This window comes from Xiphophorus couchianus, chromosome 23 (genome assembly GCF_001444195.1).
Source record: "Xiphophorus couchianus chromosome 23, X_couchianus-1.0, whole genome shotgun sequence".
Classification (NCBI taxonomy): domain Eukaryota; kingdom Metazoa; phylum Chordata; class Actinopteri; order Cyprinodontiformes; family Poeciliidae; genus Xiphophorus; species Xiphophorus couchianus.
The window spans coordinates 20,863,346-20,883,010 of record NC_040250.1 but is presented as its reverse complement, the minus strand read 5'-3'; the positions used below and the strand labels follow the sequence as shown (position 1 = coordinate 20,883,010).

At 38.4% G+C, this 19,665-nt stretch overlaps 2 protein-coding genes and 1 long non-coding RNA gene across 4 annotated transcripts; 2 read left to right on the top strand and 1 right to left on the bottom strand.

The window, feature by feature from the left end:
* Positions 1-66: 66 nt before the first annotated feature.
* On the top strand, positions 67-2,619 carry LOC114138746 (uncharacterized). The gene is made up of 2 exons (XR_003594287.1): positions 67-1,745; positions 1,843-2,619. It is a non-coding gene; the product is annotated as an uncharacterized LOC114138746 (long non-coding RNA).
* Positions 2,620-5,270: 2,651 nt separating this feature from the next.
* Positions 5,271-11,751, top strand: rufy1 (RUN and FYVE domain containing 1). The gene is made up of 17 exons (XM_028008731.1): positions 5,271-5,641; positions 5,887-6,066; positions 6,160-6,277; positions 7,287-7,388; positions 7,476-7,599; positions 7,683-7,744; positions 7,842-7,977; positions 8,064-8,165; positions 8,277-8,393; positions 8,838-9,005; positions 9,084-9,181; positions 9,259-9,378; positions 9,545-9,674; positions 9,785-9,879; positions 9,981-10,029; positions 10,100-10,177; positions 10,269-11,751. Exons 1-17 carry the CDS (start codon positions 5,311-5,313, stop codon positions 10,410-10,412), a joined length of 2,154 nt encoding a protein of 717 aa, XP_027864532.1. The 5' UTR covers positions 5,271-5,310; the 3' UTR covers positions 10,413-11,751.
* On the bottom strand, positions 11,127-18,868 carry LOC114139078 (heterogeneous nuclear ribonucleoprotein H). Of its 2 annotated transcripts, none has more exons than XM_028008734.1 (11): positions 18,723-18,868; positions 17,781-17,877; positions 17,082-17,237; positions 16,852-16,995; positions 15,115-15,253; positions 14,228-14,406; positions 13,794-13,906; positions 13,556-13,691; positions 13,381-13,464; positions 12,520-12,612; positions 11,127-11,863 (listed from the first exon to the last, which is right to left on the bottom strand). In XM_028008734.1, exons 2-11 carry the CDS (start codon positions 17,860-17,862, stop codon positions 11,769-11,771), a joined length of 1,221 nt encoding a protein of 406 aa, XP_027864535.1. In that variant the 5' UTR covers positions 17,863-17,877; positions 18,723-18,868; the 3' UTR covers positions 11,127-11,768. The 2 variants fall into 2 exon arrangements, with proteins under 2 accessions (XP_027864535.1, XP_027864533.1); XM_028008732.1 differs by having other exon boundaries at positions 11,127-11,867; positions 18,723-18,825.
* Positions 18,869-19,665: the final 797 nt, after the last annotated feature.

Genomic DNA, 19,665 nt, shown 5'->3' with positions numbered 1-19,665 from the left:
AATTTGTAATTGATTACATTTCAAATACAATTCTAAACAGGTGGGTTTTCAGTTGAGATTTAAAAGAAGTCAGTGTTTCAGCTGTTTTACAAATCAACCCATATAATTGTTTACTAAAATATTTCTTCATTGCTCCTGTAACAATAAAACTTAATAAATCTGTTGTGTTTTTATTAGACCTTTATATCAGTGTTTTCAGAGTCCAGGTGTCATTTATTAGAGAAACTCAACATCTGCTTTATTATAAATACATTTTCTTTCTAGTTTGCTTTTTTTCTTTTAAAAAAAAGTATACCCACCTAAATTAAAAAAATAAAAAACAAACATTATGTCTTGACTGTCTGGTTGTTGATTCTCAGTTGTCTAAAGTAGGTTTGATTCATTTTTCATCAGGATGTTTTAAGAGGTTATGAAGAGCTTTAAAAACCCAACCTACTGCAGAGATGAGATATTATCCCACTTTCTCAGTCAGGAGAACATCTGATTGGCTGCTGGTTCTCTCTTCTTTTTTCTTAAGCATTTGGAGGATAGAACAAATTATTATGGTGGTATTTGCAATGTATGTAGTGGACAGTTTATTGAAGATCTTAACTGTAATGTGCCAGGTCTCTGGCAACTCTACTGTTGCCTTTAATCATAGCCTTACCCAGTCAACTGTGTGGCTGTTTGGCGCCAGCAATATTTCTAAGTTGCGTCCTATTTTTCTGCTTGGCTTTGAAAATTGTAATATGTGTTGTTCAGAATAGAGCACATTAATCTGGGTTTTCAGTCTTTTTTTCCCCTTCATGTTATTAGGAGAAGGAGAACCACAAAAAGATATTTGCTGTTAATTGAACTAACTTTTTTTTTGTTTTCGTTCATTTATTTTTCTCTCCACAGAAGCTGCACCTGATGAGGCATTCAGTTTCGGCTGTGGGGCCGTACTGGAAGAGGACATTGGTTGAGATAATGCTGTCATCAGCAAATCCTTCTTCATATTCTGCTCTTAACTTTTTATGAACATCAAAAATAATCCAACATCAGTTCTACTTTTTTTGTTTGTTTGTTTTTTCGGGTGTGTGTGTATCTGCTCCAATCCCCAGTCGGTCGTCATCGCTTGTATTGAGCCGGGTTCTGCTGGAGGTGTCTTCCAGTTTAAGGAGAGTTTTTCCATTCCACTGTCACCACTTGCATGACGGACCACTTTAAAGTCAACAACTCAATGCGAGCGGTTTCCTGCTGTTGCTACGTGCTCATCCAGGAGGAGTGAATGATAAAAATCAATAACTCAATAGCATCTGCCAAATTAACCTTGCTGTATTGTTTAACTAAGATCAATTGAAATGTATCTGTGATAGAACTGAAATGATTAATGTACTTTTTGTGTTGCAGATGCTGCCATATCACAGTGCAATTGGAGCTATCTGAACATTGCACTGATCAGATGGAAATAACGAAATGAGTTGGTCCTTTCTGATCAAACAAAAACATAAATTTCTTCTTTTTGTAAGCAGAACAAGCAATGTAAAACAGGCCACTAGCAATATACTGCTAAAATCGGAGTCTGTAGCATATTTTATGTCACATGGCTGCAGGTGGGATGGGAACTCGGGTGCCAACACTGCAGCTTGAGAGAATAAGGTGATGCCTGTGCCTGGCGGGTTTTGTCTCTCCAAAGACAAAAACTAAAGCTGTTTGAGAATATTTCTAATTGTTTCACACCAAAGAAAAAAACTGCTGCGCTCTTCAGTTAAGTTTGATTCTATGTATGTATGTAATCAATGCTTGTTTTTTTTTTTTGGTGCAGGGGATCATACCCAAATATAGCTTTACCAACCTTCTTTTTACGATGACGTTTCATAGAATTGAAGATGCTGCATCCATCCATCGACTTACCCAATGCTGGAGCCCTTCATCATGTCGCTGATGGATCCGCTACCAACATCAATAATCTATCTACAAATCAATGTCACAGACGTTTGCCATATAGAATATTTTTTAATGTTTTCTCATGTTGAAAAACCTAAGGTTTGTGCTAACCATAATATGTACACAACCCACAACCCTGTGCATGTTTTGTTCTAACTCTGAGCATGCGTATGTGTTAATATCTAAATTAAGTCACCAAGAAACCAGGCCATACATGTCAAAATGAACTGCAGAATAGCATGGTGCCTCTCAACTTTGCTGTGATAATAATATCAAGTCTTTTTTAGCAATTACATTGACTGCTTTGAGTGTGGTAAGTACCAGAATAGCAGTGGTTGTCAAATTTGCTACTTAAGGTATTAATGAGCAGTGACTCTTTTCTCCAAGATAAGTGCTCAACCATAGTTACAACTTAAATGTTTAAGCACATGTACACAAAAATGCTCCCCACTTTTTGTGAACGTAAGTGGGAAAACAAAAGGTAATTTGTTGTTTAGGAATGGTGCAGTATGAGCATACTTCAGCCAGGGATAGAACTTTAAATTTTTCCAGGGGAAAGAAACTTAATGAACAAAACTATCCTAACTTGGATAGCGCAGTCGATTACATACATATGTACCTTAGTACCTAAAAATACTAGGTTAAAGTCCTGTTTCCGACAGACACCGACCTTTAAAAGTTGGAGTTCTCCCAACTTTTTTGTAAACAGGAAATAAAATCAAAGGATGACAGTGAATCACATTTGTGGTATTTGTAGAAGTTTGAGCGCCTAGGTTGCCAGGTGCTTGGATGGCACACTGGATAAAGACTGTCCTTTGGTTCCGATGGTTTTTAGTTCAAGACCTGCTTAAGGCATGGTTTTAAAATTTCACAAGGAAAACTGAATATGTGGTATTTGTAGAAGTTCGAGCGTCACGGTTGCCAGTTGCTTGGATGGCACACTGGATAAAGACTGTGCTTTGGTTCTGATGGTTCTTAGTTCAAGACCTGCTTAAGGCATGGTTTTAAAATTTCACAAGGAAAACTGACTATGTGGTATTTGTAGAAGTTCGAGCGTCGAGGTTGCCAGCTGCTTGGATTGCACACTGGATAAAGACTGTGCTTTGGTCCCAATGATTCTTAGTTCAAGACCTGCATAGTTTTAAAATTTCACAAGGAAAACTGAATATGTGGTATTTGTAGAAGTTCGAGTGTCGAGGTTGCCAGTTGCTTGGATGGCACACTGGATAAAGACTGTGCTTTGGTTCTGATGGTTCTTAGTTCAAGACCTGCTTAAGGCATGGTTTTAAAATTTCACAAGGAAAACTGAATATGACGGAATATGATTAAATTAAAGCTAATAGGTATAAAGGGTAAAATGTATAGATGGATTAGAAATTTCTTAACTGACAGAAAGTTAAGAGTGAAAATAGAAGGGGAAATTAGTTCAGAGTATCAAGTGGAAAATGGAACTCCCCAAGGGAGTATTATAAGTCCTATGTTATTTAATATAATGATTAATGATATTTTTAGTAATATAGATAAATCCTTAGGTGTTTTACTATTTGCAGATGATGGTGTCATTTGGAAAAGGGGAAGGAACATTGAATATATAACACAGAAAGTGCAGGAAGCATTAAATAATGTAGAAGCATGGGCGTTAGAATGGGGATTTAGGTTCTCAACATCTAAATCTAAATTTGTTGTTTTTTCAAATAAGAGAGTGAGTAGTAATGTGGAACTTAAATTTTATGGGAGTATAATAGAAAGGAGAGATGAAATTAAATATTTAGGGATATGGTTTGATAAAAAACTCACATGGAAAACACACATAGATAAGATAGTGGTAAAGAGTAAAAGAATTTTAAATATTTTAAGATGTCTAGTAGGCAGAGAATGGGGAGCTGATAGGAAAGCATTAAGAACGTTTTATATTGGTCTAATTCGATCTATTTTTGATTATGGATGTATTTTATATAATTCAGCTTCCAATAAGTTATTGGAAAAGATAGACAAAATACAATATCAAGCGTTAAGGTTATGCTGCGGAGCGATGAAAACAACTCCAGTCTCGGCTCTACAGGTTGAGATGGGTGAGATGCCAATGAAGATTAGAAGAGAACAAATAGCAGTAACATATTGGGCGAATATTAAAGGTCATAGCAAAAATTATCCTCCATATTTAACACTAAAACCATGTCAGGAAAAAGAAAAGAAGAATACAAATAGTTTTGGATGGGTAATTTTAAGTAAAATAGAAGAAATTGGGATTGATAAAGTTCAAGTTAGTTCAGTAGTTGTCTCTCCTGACATCCCACCATGGGTTTTAGAACAGGCTGAAGTTGACTTAAAATTATTGGAAAAGGGAAGAGAAATGGAAAAGAATGAAGTGGAAAATTATATAAATAAAGAATATTCAAAGTATATTCAAGTATATACAGACGCTTCAAAAAAGTCAAATAATCAAGTAGGGATAGCATTTATTGCTCCAGATTTAAATGTTATGGAAAATAAAAGAATTAGTGATAAACTAACAGTGTATACAGGTGAATTAATGGCAATTTTAATAGCCTTAGAATGGATAGAGGGAATAGGAAAAGGAAAGTTTGTAATTTGTTCAGATTCTAGTAGTGCATTAATTAGTATAGAAGGAATGAAATCGGAAGTTAGACAAGATATTATAGAGGATATACTTCAGGTAATTTTCAGGATTAAGAAGAATGGATCTCAGATTAAATTAATTTGGATTCCTGCTCATATTGGTATTGTAGGAAATGAATTGGCAGATAATTTTGCTAAGAGAGCTTCTATTAAAGACATTGTTGAATTAACTATTAAAATGAGTAGAAATGAGATAAAGAGTGTTGTAAAGGAGTATATGAAGGAAAAATGGCAAGAACAGTGGGATAGAGGAGAAAAAGGGAGATTTTATTATAAAATTCAAAAAAGAGTTGGGGGGTATAGAAAAGGTAATAGGAATAGAAGGGAAGAAGATATTATTTCTAGAATCAGATTTGGGCACACAAGGTTAAATAGTACTCTTAAGTTAATTAATAAACACAGTACAGGTTGTTGTGAGTATTGTGGAGAGATGGAAACAATACAGCATGTATTTTTAGAATGCAATAAGTATGTAAGGGAGAGAGAGATGTTGGTTAATGAGATGAATAATTGTAAATTAGATTTAGAAGAAATATTTCAGAAATCGTCAGGAGATATAATATTTGAGAGTGTTTTTAGATTTCTAAGAAGGACGGGTATTATGGGGAGGTTATAAGCGTGTGATCCATACTCCAACCTGGAAGGTGGCGGTAATGCACCTGTAAGTTGTTTGCCAACCGCCATAAAACAAGAAGAAGAAGAAGAAGAGCTGAACTGGTCACGTGAGTTCACGTGGAAAAAGGGGAGGAGGGGGGAACAAACATGGCCGACCAAACATTGGAGGTAAACACAGCTGTTGAGGATCACGTAGAAAAACCAGAGCCAGGCGAACAGGAAGTTTCGGGTCTGGCGACCGACGATGAACCCACCGGTAGTCAGTGTCGGGACCCACCCGAGAATACTCACCCGGCCGCGGCAGAGAACAGCTGGTCGGCTCCGATCCTCTCTCTGGCTCGGAAGGCCACGGAGACGATCAGCAGCGGGATGAGCTACGCAGCCGCCCCAAGAAAAGCCTCCCAGGATTCCGCCGTGGTTTCTGCAAGCGAGAAGGAGGCAGAAAATGATCTGAACAGCACTGCAGAAAAGCTTCCCGGTAGGTTGCAACTATTTCAAACTTTATTCAATCAAACTAGGGACTACTTTCTTCCAAGTTGCAAACACTTAAGAGACTGCTACTTCCTCTTTAGTTCCTGTCAGCTGTCACAACACATGACTCTGTGGGCATGAAACGTAGCTTAAGATTTGATAATATTCAGTTCTGTCAAGAAGTTTGTGCTTGTTATGGTGAAGTCACGCCTGCCTTACTGATGCAAAGTTTTTTGTTTTTTTATTTTACAGTTGTACCCACTAAAGACCCGATGGCCATAGAGAGATCCAACCTCCTCAGCATGATGAAGTTAAGCATCAAAGTTTTGATCCAGTCCTCTTTGAGCCTGGGCAGGACTCTCGACTCCGAGTACCCTCCTCTTCAGCAGTTTTTCCTGGTCCTTGAACACTGCCTCAAACACGGCCTTAAAGGTGAGCGGTCTGGTCGACGGAAGCAAGCGCTATTTTCTGTGAGGACAGCGTTAAGGTTAACATAAGTGACTTTTACACTCCTTGTTCTTTCAGCCAAGAAGTCCTTTATTGGTCAGAACAAGTCCATATGGGGGCCTCTGGAGCTTGTTGAGAAGTTGTGTCCAGAGTCTGCCAACATCGCCACAAGTGCCAGAGACCTGCCTGGCATTAGGTATGTTGTCCAGGGTTCCTGCTCTCTTCACAGCCTGGGAAAGTATGGAATATCCTGGAGAATGATGGAAAAGGAATATGAATTTAGAAAAGGGATATAATTGCCAAATTGTACATGTATCTGTTTTGTCTTTCTAATCGTCTATCAGTTCTACTATTGGTCCATCTATCCATCTGTGTTTCTGTTTTTCTTTCCATCAAACCAGCAGTCTCTATCCTTTCCTCTACACATTCATCCATTAATCACTGTTGTAAATTGATTAATCTGGAATCTGACTCTGGAGTAGGTGTGAATTTTGACTTAAACATGTGTAGAAACTATTGCTGAACCGATATACTTTTTTCACTCCCGATATCAATACAGATATCCGAGGCTTAGTATCGGCTGACTCCGATACAGAAGAACATCACTGAATTTACTTAAAACATTCTTTTTTTAAAAACACAGATATAAATGTACTGAATTACACATTTGATAACAATGTACTAATAGTACCAATAGTACAAGTGTACTACAGGCGTACACCAATAGTACACCAATAGCTCACAAGCTAGGTGAAACTTCTAAAAAAAAAAAAAAAATCACAACTTTAATTTTTTCAGTCAGTGCAATTAGGAGTATAGCTGCCAATGTAAAATAAATGATAACGATACTGAAACTGACAAGAACAGGTTGACTATTTTGTCAAACATGTACAAATAAAATGCAACAAATCTTCTTTCAAATGGTTCAGAAAGCTCAATTCTGAATATAATGTGAAAAAAAAACAATAGAGCTTGATGTTGCTCAGAGCACGAAGCGTAGAGTTAGACTGAATAGATCTGCCCTTATGGATCAACCATAAAGTCACCATTACCAGATCTAGAATTTTTTTTTTCCAACATCGGGATTGGTACAGGTATATTAATATCGCATTGATTTATCTCTACTAGAAACACTGGCAGCTACAAAAAGTCAAGAACCCTTTTCGCCTGTATAGTTGTGTTCATGTTCTGCTGCTCTTCCCCAGAACGGGTTTAGGGCGGGCCCGGGCCTGGCTGCATTTGGCGCTCATGCAGAAGAAAGTAGCCGACTACTTGAAGACCCTGTTGGACCGTAAGGACCTCCTGAGGTTTGTAAAGTCAAGAAGGAAGAATTTATGCTGCAGGAGGAAAAGCAAGTACAAAAGTGCCATCTTGTGTACATTTCAATCCCCTAGTGAGTTTTACGACGCCGGCGCTTTAATGCTGGAGGAGGAAGGCGCAGTGATGGGAGGGCTGCTCGTTGGCCTGAACGTCATTGACGCTAATCTGTGCATTAAAGGGGAGGACCTCGACTCTCAGGTCTGTACCCAGTAAAAAGCTGTAGCTGTTGAGACTCCAGTTTGTATCTGAACAAGTTGATGTTATCTCTCCTTCACTTTAAGGTGGCAGTCATTGACTTCTCCCTCTACCTGAAAGATGCGACCAGCAGCGAGACACCAAAGGAGTGAGTGGATTTTACTTGGCCAATGTGACCAAAGCTAACAAGAACTTTACAACGTGCTCAAAAGTTGATTCCTTTCCGATGTTTCTTTTTCTCTCAGTGATGGAAAGATGACAGCCATTCTAGACCAGAAGCACTACATCGAAGAGCTGAATCGGCACTTGAGCGGCACCGTCACCGACCTGCAGGCGAAGATGGACTCTCTGGAAAAGACCAACAGCAAGCTCATGGAGGAGGTTACTGGCATTTTAACGTCACCATAAGATCTCCGTGTATTTATTTGACCAACTCTAAGTGCAATAAATGCTTTTGCTCTTCTTAGCTGACAGCAGCAACAGACAGAATCAACTCTCTGCAGGGGGAACAGGAACAGCTCAGGCAGGAGAATGATTCCATTCTGCTGACGAGCCAGAAGAAGGAAGAGGTTTGAAACTATTTTGCAGGAAGAGACTGAAAGCTTTTTATAAATTAAACAAGGCTACAGAATATAACCCTGTTTTATTTTGTTTGTTGTTGTCATTGTTGTTCTTCTCAGGCAGTGCTTCAGGACAGTCAGGTGGAGCTGGAGACATACAAACAGACTCGACAAGGTTTGGATGAGATGTACACTGTGGTGTGGAAGCAATACAAAGAAGAAAAGCGAATTCGCCAGGTTTGTTACTGCATTGTTGCAATGAGTGACTGAGCCATTCGAACACATGAATATGCTTTGATAGCCATTCCTTTGCAACTGTGACTGTAATCTGGACTTCAATTGTTTTTTGGGGGGTTTTTTTCCCACTATTGTCCTTCCTCAAACATGCATCCCTTATTGGGGGATAAGGGATGCAGAGTTAAGTTTTCTGCCACTCATAATAAAGGAACATTTCAGATTTCTTCTTATTTGAACAGAACACTTTCTTTCACGTTTGATGAGTCCACTACATGGCTGTTGGCAAACAAAAAGGCCAGGTTGGGCGAATGCACGACTAATATTTGTCTCGTCTGCCTGTGGAGTTATCATAGGTCTTTTTGCTGCATATATTCATTCTTAAAATTTTTTGCCTTAAACTATATTTGACTCCTGCTGTCTTGGGTTTAAATATGTGAATGCCAGGAGTTGGAGCGTGAGCTGGAGCTCCAGGTGGGCCTAAAGAAGGAGATGGAGGTGGCCATGAAGCTACTGGAGAAGGACACCCACGAGAAGCAGGACACTCTGGCAGCCTTACGGCTCCAGCTTGACCAGGTCAAGACTCTTAACCTGCAGATGTTCCATAAAGCAGAGGTGGGAATGGTCGTGTGTGCTGTTTCACCCCACCCACCACAGAGTGCACGCATTTGAACAAGCTGGTTGGTCTCCCAGAACTCAGGGCGACAAGTGGAGAAAAAGCAGGCCGAGGCGGTGCAGCTGGAGCAGAGGATAAACGAGATGGAGAAGGCTACGGTGGAACTAGAGGAGCGGTATGTGCCAGTGGGTTTTGCTTGTGTTGCTTGCTAAAATGTTCTGGGTTGGTTAATTCGCCTGCTTGACATTTCAGACTGCAGAAATCGGAGCAGCAGAGTCAACAAACCGACCAGTCGGACAAAGACATGAGGGTGGAGCTGGAAGCAAAAGTCGAAGCTTTCCAGAAACAGCTAACAGACCTGGACACGTTAAGGTTAGCACACACGCAGAGGGTGTGACATGTGCAGAGCGCTAAAAACAAACAAACTGTGACACGAATGTTAAGGTTTTGCAGACTGAAACCTTTTAGGAGGTAAATGGAATTAATTTAAAGGCTGATTTGAAGTACATAATTAATGTGCGACTCTTTTCTTACACAGAATGGGGTTAGAGAATGAGCTGCGTGCAGAGAGAGAACAGAGACAAAGCTTGCAGAAAGCTCTGCAACGGGAACAGGACAACAGTACCGAACTCCGCACCCAGCTGCAGCAGCTGCAAGGCCTCCACACGGTCAGTTCACAGTACAAACACAAGTTCATCTTTAGAAATTAGTATATTTACTTGAAGTTAATTCATTCCAGGAATACACTTTTAACAATTCATTTGTGTTCCTGGTGCAGGAGCTGCAGGATTTGAAGATGGAGAAAAAGCAGCTGCAGCAAAGGTGTGAACAGCAGGAGCAGGCGCTACAGGAAATGGGCCTGCATCTAAGCCAGTTAGTACCTACTTATAAGTATATTGAATTCCCCCCCTACGTTAATCCAAAATATTTTTCTTCACAAAACATTTCTGATTCTGCCCTCATTCCTGTCAAAGGTCTAAACTCAAGATGGAGGACTTTAAGGAGGTTAACAAAGCCCTGAAGGTAACATATTGATGAGCGAATAACGGTGCTGGAAGAGGGAAGATGCTAACTTTTAAACCCACCTCCACAGGGCCACGCATGGATGAAAGATGATGAAGCCACACAATGCAAGCAATGCCAGAAGGAGTTCTCCATCTCGCGTAGAAAGGTTGGCTTTTCCACGTGATTTTTTTTTTTTTACCCATTTTTTTCTGATATGTAGCATGACAGAGATTTCAATCTAAGGTCTTTGCTTGCAGCACCACTGCAGAAACTGCGGCGACATCTACTGCAACACTTGTTCAAGTAACGAGCTAGCCTTACCGTCCTACCCTCGGCCTGTGAGAGTGTGCGACGTGTGTCACTCGCTCTTGCTGCAGAGAAGTTCCTCAACAGCATCCTGACAGAAACATTTAGAACTTTACAAGTTTCTACAGACTTCCTAACACTGGAGAAACCCAACCACTGAAGTTAGGAGCGTACAATACTAATTATAACCAGGTTTGGAGTTTCATTGTTGGTCAACTTGAATTTCAGGTGCATTTACTTGTATGTATGGACTGCATTTTTTAAGAGCACTGATAGGATGAACTAAAGATTGCAATGACTGTTGACTAAAAAGGTTTTAAATGTTTCATTAGCTGAAGGAAAAACACTAAGTACTACACAAGATTAGACCATTCAGTCTAAATCAGCCAGTTTTCCCTTGAGTTGCACTGATCAGCAGATCAAATGCATATGCTTTGGTGCATAAAATCTAAGAAAAACCTATGAAAAATCTCAATTTGTAGATATTTTGCAAAATGTATTAGCTACAAAGCCTGATTGTTGCATCTCTAGTAACTAGTCTTTTATAACAGAAAACTGGATGTATACTATGTAAAACTGCTGAGTTTTGCTAGGATTTCTGTTAGTTCATTTAACTTCAGCTGCCTCAGTACTGGATGAAAGTGTGTGTGTAAACAACTGTAGAATCTTAAATAATCAAACTTAAGAATGTATGAAATTGAAGCTTTGTAGATTGTCAACTTCTGCAAAAACCATTTATATAATCTGCAAATAATTGACTTTTATAAATCTATTTGATAAACCAATAAAACCAGTTTTTCCAGCTTTACTTTCATTAAGGTATTCCAGACTAGTTTATTCACTTTGTGCACAGAAAATACAAATAGCATTCAAAGCTGTAAAAACTTCCATGGTAGCAGATTTTAGATTTGCCATTCACATAGCCCTCATCACAAAAAAAGTCCAATCAACAGTCATAACATTAGGAAACAAAACACCTGCACACCATGAAGTCTGATTTACATTTTTAACTGAAACATGTAAGAAGCAAAATGAGGTCAAACATCCAAAAATACGACAGGTTTTCTGCTCATGCATTCCTTGAATAATGTAAAGTCCACCAGTATGGGAAGAGTTAGCCTTCAGAAACAGGCAGGTGTTCGGAGAACAAAATGTCACACTTCTGGACAATGGGACATTAACGTGGTTTTTGTAATGAGTCAGGTCTGGGAGGAATGGGGAAGACAACACTTCAGATACACTTCTTGTGATGACAAATGATCACACTTCTCTTTGTAAATCACCCCCTTAAAAAAAATACAAATCCCACCCCTCTGTACTTTTCAAAAGACGACCTCCCCTCATCATCCTATGTTTAACAAAGCTAGACATTTCCAGTCCTTCCAGCAAAATGCCGAGTTAAAAACATAAAATTAAGGGTTGAGTGAGAAAGAAAAAAAAAAAAACAGAAACTACATTCCCCATCCCCCACCGAGTCCATTCATTGAGCCTCTGCTTCCACCTCCACCACCGCCGTAGTAACTGCTTCCCATTCCGCCCTGGTTACCTAACAAGAGAGAGAATAAACACCATAGGACCCAAGAGTTCATTCATGTAGTCATGCACAACAAATCATGTTATACACCTGTTAAAATGGTTAATATTATGGCCACTGAATAGAAAACCAACACAAGCTTTCCAGACATTGAAAGCTTGTGTTAACAGATACAGTTTTTATTTTAAACCTAGAGGTAGTGTCTCAGCTATTAAAAGGTTTTTCTAAATGAGTATCAAAAAAAGCAACTCTCAAAAGAAAACAGTTGCTTTAATCTTTTTTAGCATAGCAATGCTTGACTTCCTTTTGTTTGTCAAATATTTCATTGTTCTTATAACAGTAAACTTAAGTTTATTTCAAGGTTTTACAGTGCGTAGCAGAAAATTACCATAATGCTGTGGCCCAATGCAGGCTGTTAAAATCATTTTTAAGATGAGCAGTTCTCACTAAACATAAAAAAAACTGTATAAAAAGAAAATAACCTTTCAAAACAAGAAAAGCAAAGATGGGAAACACACTGAGGATGAAGTTCATCACTGAGCAGCTGCAAAGCTTTTTACAATTTTTTTCTTTTGCCTTTTATAAACATTTTTAATTGTGATTTACTAAAGCTCCTAGAAATTAAAGTCAAAGCAAAGGTAGAAGAAAAGTTAAGAGCTGACACTCACTATATTCACTATAGCCGCCCATGTTTCCTTGGCTGCTGTACCCACCAGAGTACCCTGAGCTGAGCTGGCCCCCACTGTAAGACGACTGGTTACCTGTGGAGGACAAACCATCATGGCCTGAGAGGACACTCAAACTATATATATATATTTTTTACATAAAACCCTTATTTAAGAAATTGCTCTACTCTGTTTAGGTTAACTCAATAATTTTTTTTAATCACCAAAGTAAAACATCTTAGTCATATCCAAATACATCATACCCATTTTTCTTAGTCACTTAAAATTGGGAAACAAGAAAAATGGCATTTATATAATGCAAAATGTGTTAATCTTATGGGGAAGAGCAAAAATTAAGAAGTTTAAACATAAAATGTGTATTCCAATTAACTCTACTGGGACTTTCCTCATATGTTTTGTGAAAAAACAAAGCAAAGGATGAATATGTTCTACCTGTGATGGTTTTAATGCTGTTTTAAATAACTGTCAGAAGAAGGGTGTCTATAGATGAAGGTGAGCTCCTACTCACTTCAGTCCATTCTTATGCTAAACCATTTTAATCACACAGTCTAATCAATAACCAGTCAGTAATTTCAATATCTAATAGCCCAATTAAAATCCATTACAAATAAAAATATTTAAAAAATAAAACTGCATTTCAGTCTCTTTGGTAAAAGTTCCTTTCTCAACAAGCATCTCTGCATTATGAGATATTTTGCTATAAAACAATATTTAAAAATGATAAATGTTATGATAGCTGGCAACCTTTGAATGGATTCATTTACTAAAAGAAATAAATTAAAGTACATTTTTTAAGTAATAAGGTTTTACTGAATCTTGGTTTTTCTTAACCCTGACACTTACTCATGCCACCCATCATCTGACTACCGTAGGCTCCATTACTGCCCCCTGCTGTGGAGTTCAAGAACAGCTCTACATAGCGATGCTCTGTAGGGGAAACAAGTCATTATGATTGTGCAGACTTAAAAGAGAGGTTTGTTAAACTGAGTTATTTTAAAGTGATCCATAACAAACTCACGCATGTTGGCTTTATCTTTGGACATTGCTGCAACAGCATCTTCATGCGTTGCAAACTCTACATCTGCCTCTCCGGTTACTCTCCCATCTGGGCCAATCTCAATGTGGACCCGCACAGGATTCAACGGAGAGAAGAACTAAAAAAAAAAGGTAAGAAAAACCAAGTGTGTGCCGAAGAGTTTCGTGATAAATTTCACAGAAAGTATGGCATGTAGGTGAGACGGTGAGGTGTCTCTTACATTGTAGATGTCCGTCTCTGTGGCTCTGTATGGCAGCCCCCTCATGTGGACGCAGTGACCTGTTGTGCTTTGAAAGGAAGAGCTGCCATCACCATACCGCCCATCAGACACACCTGAAAACACAGTCGGATTAACACATGGTCTTACATGGACTTTACAGCTTAATCTCATTAGTTACACCGTGCAGCACTGGCACACAGAGATATACAAGTAACACACACTCATGGTAAAAAGAAAGTCCACACCCTTAAGACGTCTCAATTTTGGTTTCATCTTTTTCAATACAACAAAAAACAAAAAAAACAGGACAGGCAGGGTGGTTTTCTACACTTAATGTTAGTTTAAAATAATTTCAAAATCTAGTAAATGCCAGATACTTTACAAAATGAGACTGATTTGGTAGCAGGTGTAATTTTGTGTCTAATTGCACCCACCTCCTCCGTAGCCACCTCGACGCATTCTGTCATAGGAGCCTCCTCGGCCCATCATGTTGTAACCGCGTCCGCCTGAGGGCCGGTCGTAGGGACCCGGTCTCTGCATCCCCATCGGCTTCCTCTGGGGTTCGTAGTGGGTCCGCACCTCAGCGCGGCTGCTCTTGAATATCTCAATGTACCTAAGAGTATAGAGAGAAAATCCTTCAGGCACGGGGGAAGTGAATGAAACTGCATTTGCTTAATACTGGGCTATGCAGATGCTGTTATGATGTATTCCATTGGTAGTAAAGTCTATGAGTACCTAACATTTGTTCATTAAAAAAACAAAACAATAAAATGGTAATTGAGTTTAAGAAAGAAATATTTTCCAAATTAACAAGGGCCTTGGTAACTAAACTTTTCTTATGGTTATCTGAGGTAATTTAGAAATCTGATGCATACTGCAGTATACTCTTGGTCTTTACCATGACAGCCAGCATCCTGGTTTAGGAGAGTCAGAGAGAACTCCAGCCCTACTGAGCTGACCTCTAAACATTGCCTCTAGCAGTGGGCTCTAGAGCCAAGTGTGTATTCTCCCTCTGATTTTACCACCGGGGAGACTCCTGACCATTGAAAACCTGGACTCAAGCAGTCTTTATCTTAAAATTTGTTACATTTTCCAATCAAGGTCTCAACTATTTTTAATGAACCCCTAGAACTTATTCTCCCACTGAAAATCTTGAATGTATGCAGAGTTTGATCCAGTATAGCAGTTTTTGTGTGTGTGGGTGTGTTCTAGTTATTATTCATATTCTAGATGTAGTGTCAGTTTAGCATTTGGTTCAGATGTTGAATGTGCACACCATAAGAAAAGCAACTTATCCAGCCAGCCAACCAACCATCCCCACCTGTGCCCTATTCTTTCCTTGTGTTTCTTTAGAGCCTTTTCAGCTATATCCTGTGAAGCAAACTGCACGAAGGCCTCCCCCGTACTCCTCCCCTGGATGTCCACCGGCAATGTTATCCCATTTGGCACGATTTCCAACCCTTCAACCCAAGGACAGATAACCCCAGCAGGGGACATATTAAATCACATGCCCAATAACAGAGAGAACTTTCTCTAAAGAGAGATAGAAAATTTTACATCACACATACACCAGTTCAGTTTCAACTGGCCATTTAAAGGAGTCACATTTATTATACTCTTGGGGTAAAGTAGAAATGACAGGATAGAGTAAGCATATGAAAAAGAGAGGGGGGATCTGTGTGGGGAAAACCAGGGTAGTATTGGAATGTGGGTGAAAAGAGGAGTTTGGTGGGTGACATGAGTAAAATTACGGTTTACCTGTGAGATACTATACAACAGTCTTATACTGCAAGTTAAGAAAACGGATTTAGGAGACGAAAGCCGGGAGAAATGTGAACAAAATGAAACTAAAATATGAGAGAGGTTTTATCAGTGAAAAGTAGAGATGCACCGAGAATTTGTCGGGCAATTTTCAGTAAACTTGCTGTTTGGAAACTCAAACTAACTCTTTGAGCTCTTCAATACTGTAGCTTCTAAGAGGAAAAAAACCCTAAATAAGCTATTTTCAGTGGATGTGGGGTGTTTAAAATGAAGGCAGAGGAAGCAGAGAAGCCATTTTAAAAAGGAACTACTTTCTACAGAGCTACATCGACTGTTCACTCAGGCTACAACAACAGAAAGCTAGACATTGTAGAGTGCTGAGTATTATTCGCTGTACTGGACTTTGCCGGGTACAAAAAAGGAACTGCCCATTTTTACCCACACTCTTGATGCTTTTTCAAAAAGGTGAAGGAGGTAAGGCTATTGAAAAAGATTAGAGCTGATAACATCTTCATTTATTGCAAAAAACTTTGAGCTTTCAACCTTTATCTCTTATGTAACGTGCACAATTAAAAAATTCTGACAGCCTTTTAGAAATCTCAAGAGTTAAGGTAAAGGCCTGCATTAGAATGATACACACCACATAAAAAACTAAGAGGATGTTAAATGCAATTTAAAATATAAACTCTAAATGTTCATCTTTCTTTTAAATGAGTAAAACCCTGTATTACAGTGAACTTTTTCTCACTCAGTGCGATGCATCAACGATGGTCACAGAAGAAATATTTTGGCTCTTGTATTTTTGGAGCCTCAAAAAAACAAACAAAAAAAAAAAACAACAATCAGTTTTTAAAAAAAAAGAAAAGGGAATATAAACCAGACACAAATCCTCAATAGGTGCATCTCCAGTGGAATATAGTAGAATCAGACCCGACTTAAGAAAAATAATTGATGTGTGATTGCTCTATATGGACAATGGTTTGAAGATGAAAAGGGTATTTACATACACACTCCAGATCCCTAATAAATAATCAAATACTTAAATAAAAAAAAACCTAAGTTCGAACTTTCAACTGCCTTCTTTTTCCTTGTGTCATTTCTTTGCTCATTACCATAAACTAATTCATTTTATGATTCTATGTTCTCGCAACACACTCTAAAAGCTAAAGAGCACTTCTTGAACAGAAGCAGCAAGAATTGGTGCTGTAAAAGAAAGGAACAAAGAAAGGAAGACGGGGCAATAATCTTTTATTCCTAACCCAAAAGGGAGTTACAACAAACAAACAGAAATTTTTACCTGAAAAAAACTGCACAATTTCCTCCTTGCTGCAGCCAAAGGGAAGGCCCCGGAGGCGCACAAGCCCATCTCCTGCTGTCTCTGGGCAATTTGGGCCAGTGTGCTTCATGACCCAATCCATCTCAACATTGTTGGATTTAAACACTGTTTTACATGAAAAAAACAATTTGTTAAGGCAGTGTCACAGAAAAATACAACATCTGTCAAAAGAAGGACTCTGTCGTACGCACCCTCAACGTATCTGTGACCCATAGTTTCTCTATCCTTCTTCACGGCTATCTTCAGGTCTTCTTCCGTCTCCAGTTCCACAAATGCTTCTCCGCTAGGGCGGCCCTCTCTTGTGTAGGTGAAGTGTATTCCACTTCCATTGTTCAGAATTTTGCAGCCTAGAAAGATGTTTAATGGGGAATTTATGTCCACGCTGTAAAATGTCTTACAGTAACAACTAAATGTGGTAATTCTACACGCTATAAACCTAGGGTCAGGTTGGACAGACTCTGGTTTAAGTAACTCTGTACCAAATTCATTCACAACTATCTGCATGGTAGGTCATAACAACACTTAAGTCAACAAAGTTACTGTGTTTTTCCCATTGTGTGATAAAACGCTCCAAGGACACTTTCAAGATATTTATATCTGTGCTGAATTCTAGTTTTAAGTACAAGATGTGTATTTAATTTGACTCAACTAATCATCTATTCTCATATATGATACATTTATGTCTAGAAGTGATACTATTGTATTCTGTGGCTGCAATTTGTTTTACAATATTGTTTCACATGACTGTGTTGTGTTTGTAATTTGACAAAAGTGTTTAAATGTAGAGCATGCAGCTGTACAATAGAAGAGCAGTTTTTTGGTAGAGATAGGATGATGTACAGGTTATATTTACAAGTTAAACGTAAAGTTCCTCCCTCCGACATACATACCTGAGAAAAATCTCTGAACTTCATCTACTGAACAAGACCAAGGTAGACCCCTGATTCGCACAACATATCCCTCATCAGCCATGACTCGTCCCAATTCCTAATAGGAAAAACAAACACAAGTTAACATGTTTAATCTCCATGTCTGTTAGAAAAAGAACATCATGTTAAAAACATTCTTATAGACCACTCTGCAGCAGATGTGTGTTTCTGTTAATAGAAAGACACATATGCAAAGCAACCTTCATTGTTTGTGTTCATACCCTTGGCCAATTTAACTGCCATCTACTTTAGATAGCCGAATATGTTTAAATGTTGCTTCAAAACACAATATGACTGAAAAATATTACGTTTTACAGAATGGAGAACTATACTGATCTATAACAGCGCCCTCTCGCGCCTATTTTTTTAAACACTCGTCATTATGTATCAAATAATAAATGGCCAGTCTATGTAGTGCAAAATATCCTCACGAGAAACAACCAAAGAAAATCCACACACAAGAATCATTAAAATATTTGAACAGTATCTCAAAGAATCATCCAACAGCTCGAACTAGCAATAGTTCTGTGGCAACAAAAAATCCGTAGCTAAGTGAAAACATTCAATCCACATTTAGTGAACAATTGAGGCCTTACGATTAATGCCTGATACTTTATTAACTCCAAATGTGTACATGCAATTATGTACACCTTTATTTGTTTTTAAATAAAAAGTGTGTGGCCTACAGCACGCTCGCGCCGCACCCGGATACAAGAACAATAGCGGCCCTTTCAACCAGCGCCATGTTCTTAGCTTCAACGGCTAACATTTTAACTGAGGCTACGGTGTAATTGCTAACTTTACTTTACTTTACAGAGTATATTCTGTTACCGTAATTAGTAGAGTAAACGCTGTTTAGGAATGGGCCCAATAAGCAAAACACAAACACATTTAAACATTTACCTGTTCAGCCGAAGATGCAACACGCCGGAACTCTATGGTAGGACCCGCTGCGTGATGCGGCTGAAACCTCGCGCTGTGTTGCCAGAATGTTCCATCTATCCCCCTTTCAGGGCGCCGTGTCACGATATTACAGAAGGAGTACGGATCTTAACTGCAACTCAACTGTCAAGTTTTATTTACATTTCTACCAAATATACTTTTATAAATGAGACTTGAAACAAATAACGACACAAGACTTTAACATTTGTCAAATCTTCAGAAACATAATAAAATCGCACAAAATGTGGGTTTCTTTTTGCACCTGGCAATCCCCGGCAGGATGACGTTGCTGCCCGAGGCCCAGTCTGGCCTGGCCTTCAGCATCTTCTGGCCTACAAATCCAAAAAACATGGTTTGCAGTAATCAGTTATTGGTTTTTTAAAATATAATTTTAATGTAGATGTTGTTTAACACCTCACATTTTACAACACCTGCCTTTGTAAATGAATTCAAAACAAAACAGTAATTATCACACACATTAATTTTTTTTTTTACAGTTTTACACCAAAAAGTTATAGATGATATTTACAATTTTGTGATAAAAAGGTGTTACAGTAATGCAGGTACAGTACAATTACATTATATTAAAGTTGTAAACCTAAAACCTACCGAATAAAACTCTTGAAATCACTCAAAGCCTTTTTGTGTTTTCTTTTCTTATTTAAGCTGTTTAGTAGTCAATCAAAAGACTCTAAGACGGTTGTGTATTTCTGTAAATAGGAGGAAACGGTTTACATGTTATATATCTGAGGTACTTGTTTCTTTTTCTAGCATAGTGACATTTTTTTTAGCCCTGTAGTCATTTCTTAAACACACTTTAATACTATTTAATTTTTTTCAGCTAATAAATGTTTAATATTTCTAGATGCGTTCTGCTTTGCTTACATTTTTAGAAGTTTACCTA

What these genes read in the sequence shown, in the direction of transcription:
- LOC114139078 (XM_028008734.1), bottom strand. Translation starts at nt 17,862, where the DNA reads ATGGCTGATGAGGGATATGTTGTGCGAATCAGGGGTCTACCTTGGTCT. An exon ending in AAGGAAAGAATAGGGCACAG is followed by an intron (nt 14,407 to 15,114) that starts GTGGGGATGGTT and finishes CTATACTCTTAG; the next exon opens with GTACATTGAGATATTCAAGA. An exon ending in CAAAGATAAAGCCAACATGC is followed by an intron (nt 13,465 to 13,555) that starts GTGAGTTTGTTA and finishes TTTCCCCTACAG; the next exon opens with AGCATCGCTATGTAGAGCTG.
- rufy1 (XM_028008731.1), top strand. Translation starts at nt 5,311, where the DNA reads ATGGCCGACCAAACATTGGAGGTAAACACAGCTGTTGAGGATCACGTA. An exon ending in ACAGCAAGCTCATGGAGGAG is followed by an intron (nt 7,978 to 8,063) that starts GTTACTGGCATT and finishes TGCTCTTCTTAG; the next exon opens with CTGACAGCAGCAACAGACAG. An exon ending in AGGTTAACAAAGCCCTGAAG is followed by an intron (nt 10,030 to 10,099) that starts GTAACATATTGA and finishes CCACCTCCACAG; the next exon opens with GGCCACGCATGGATGAAAGA.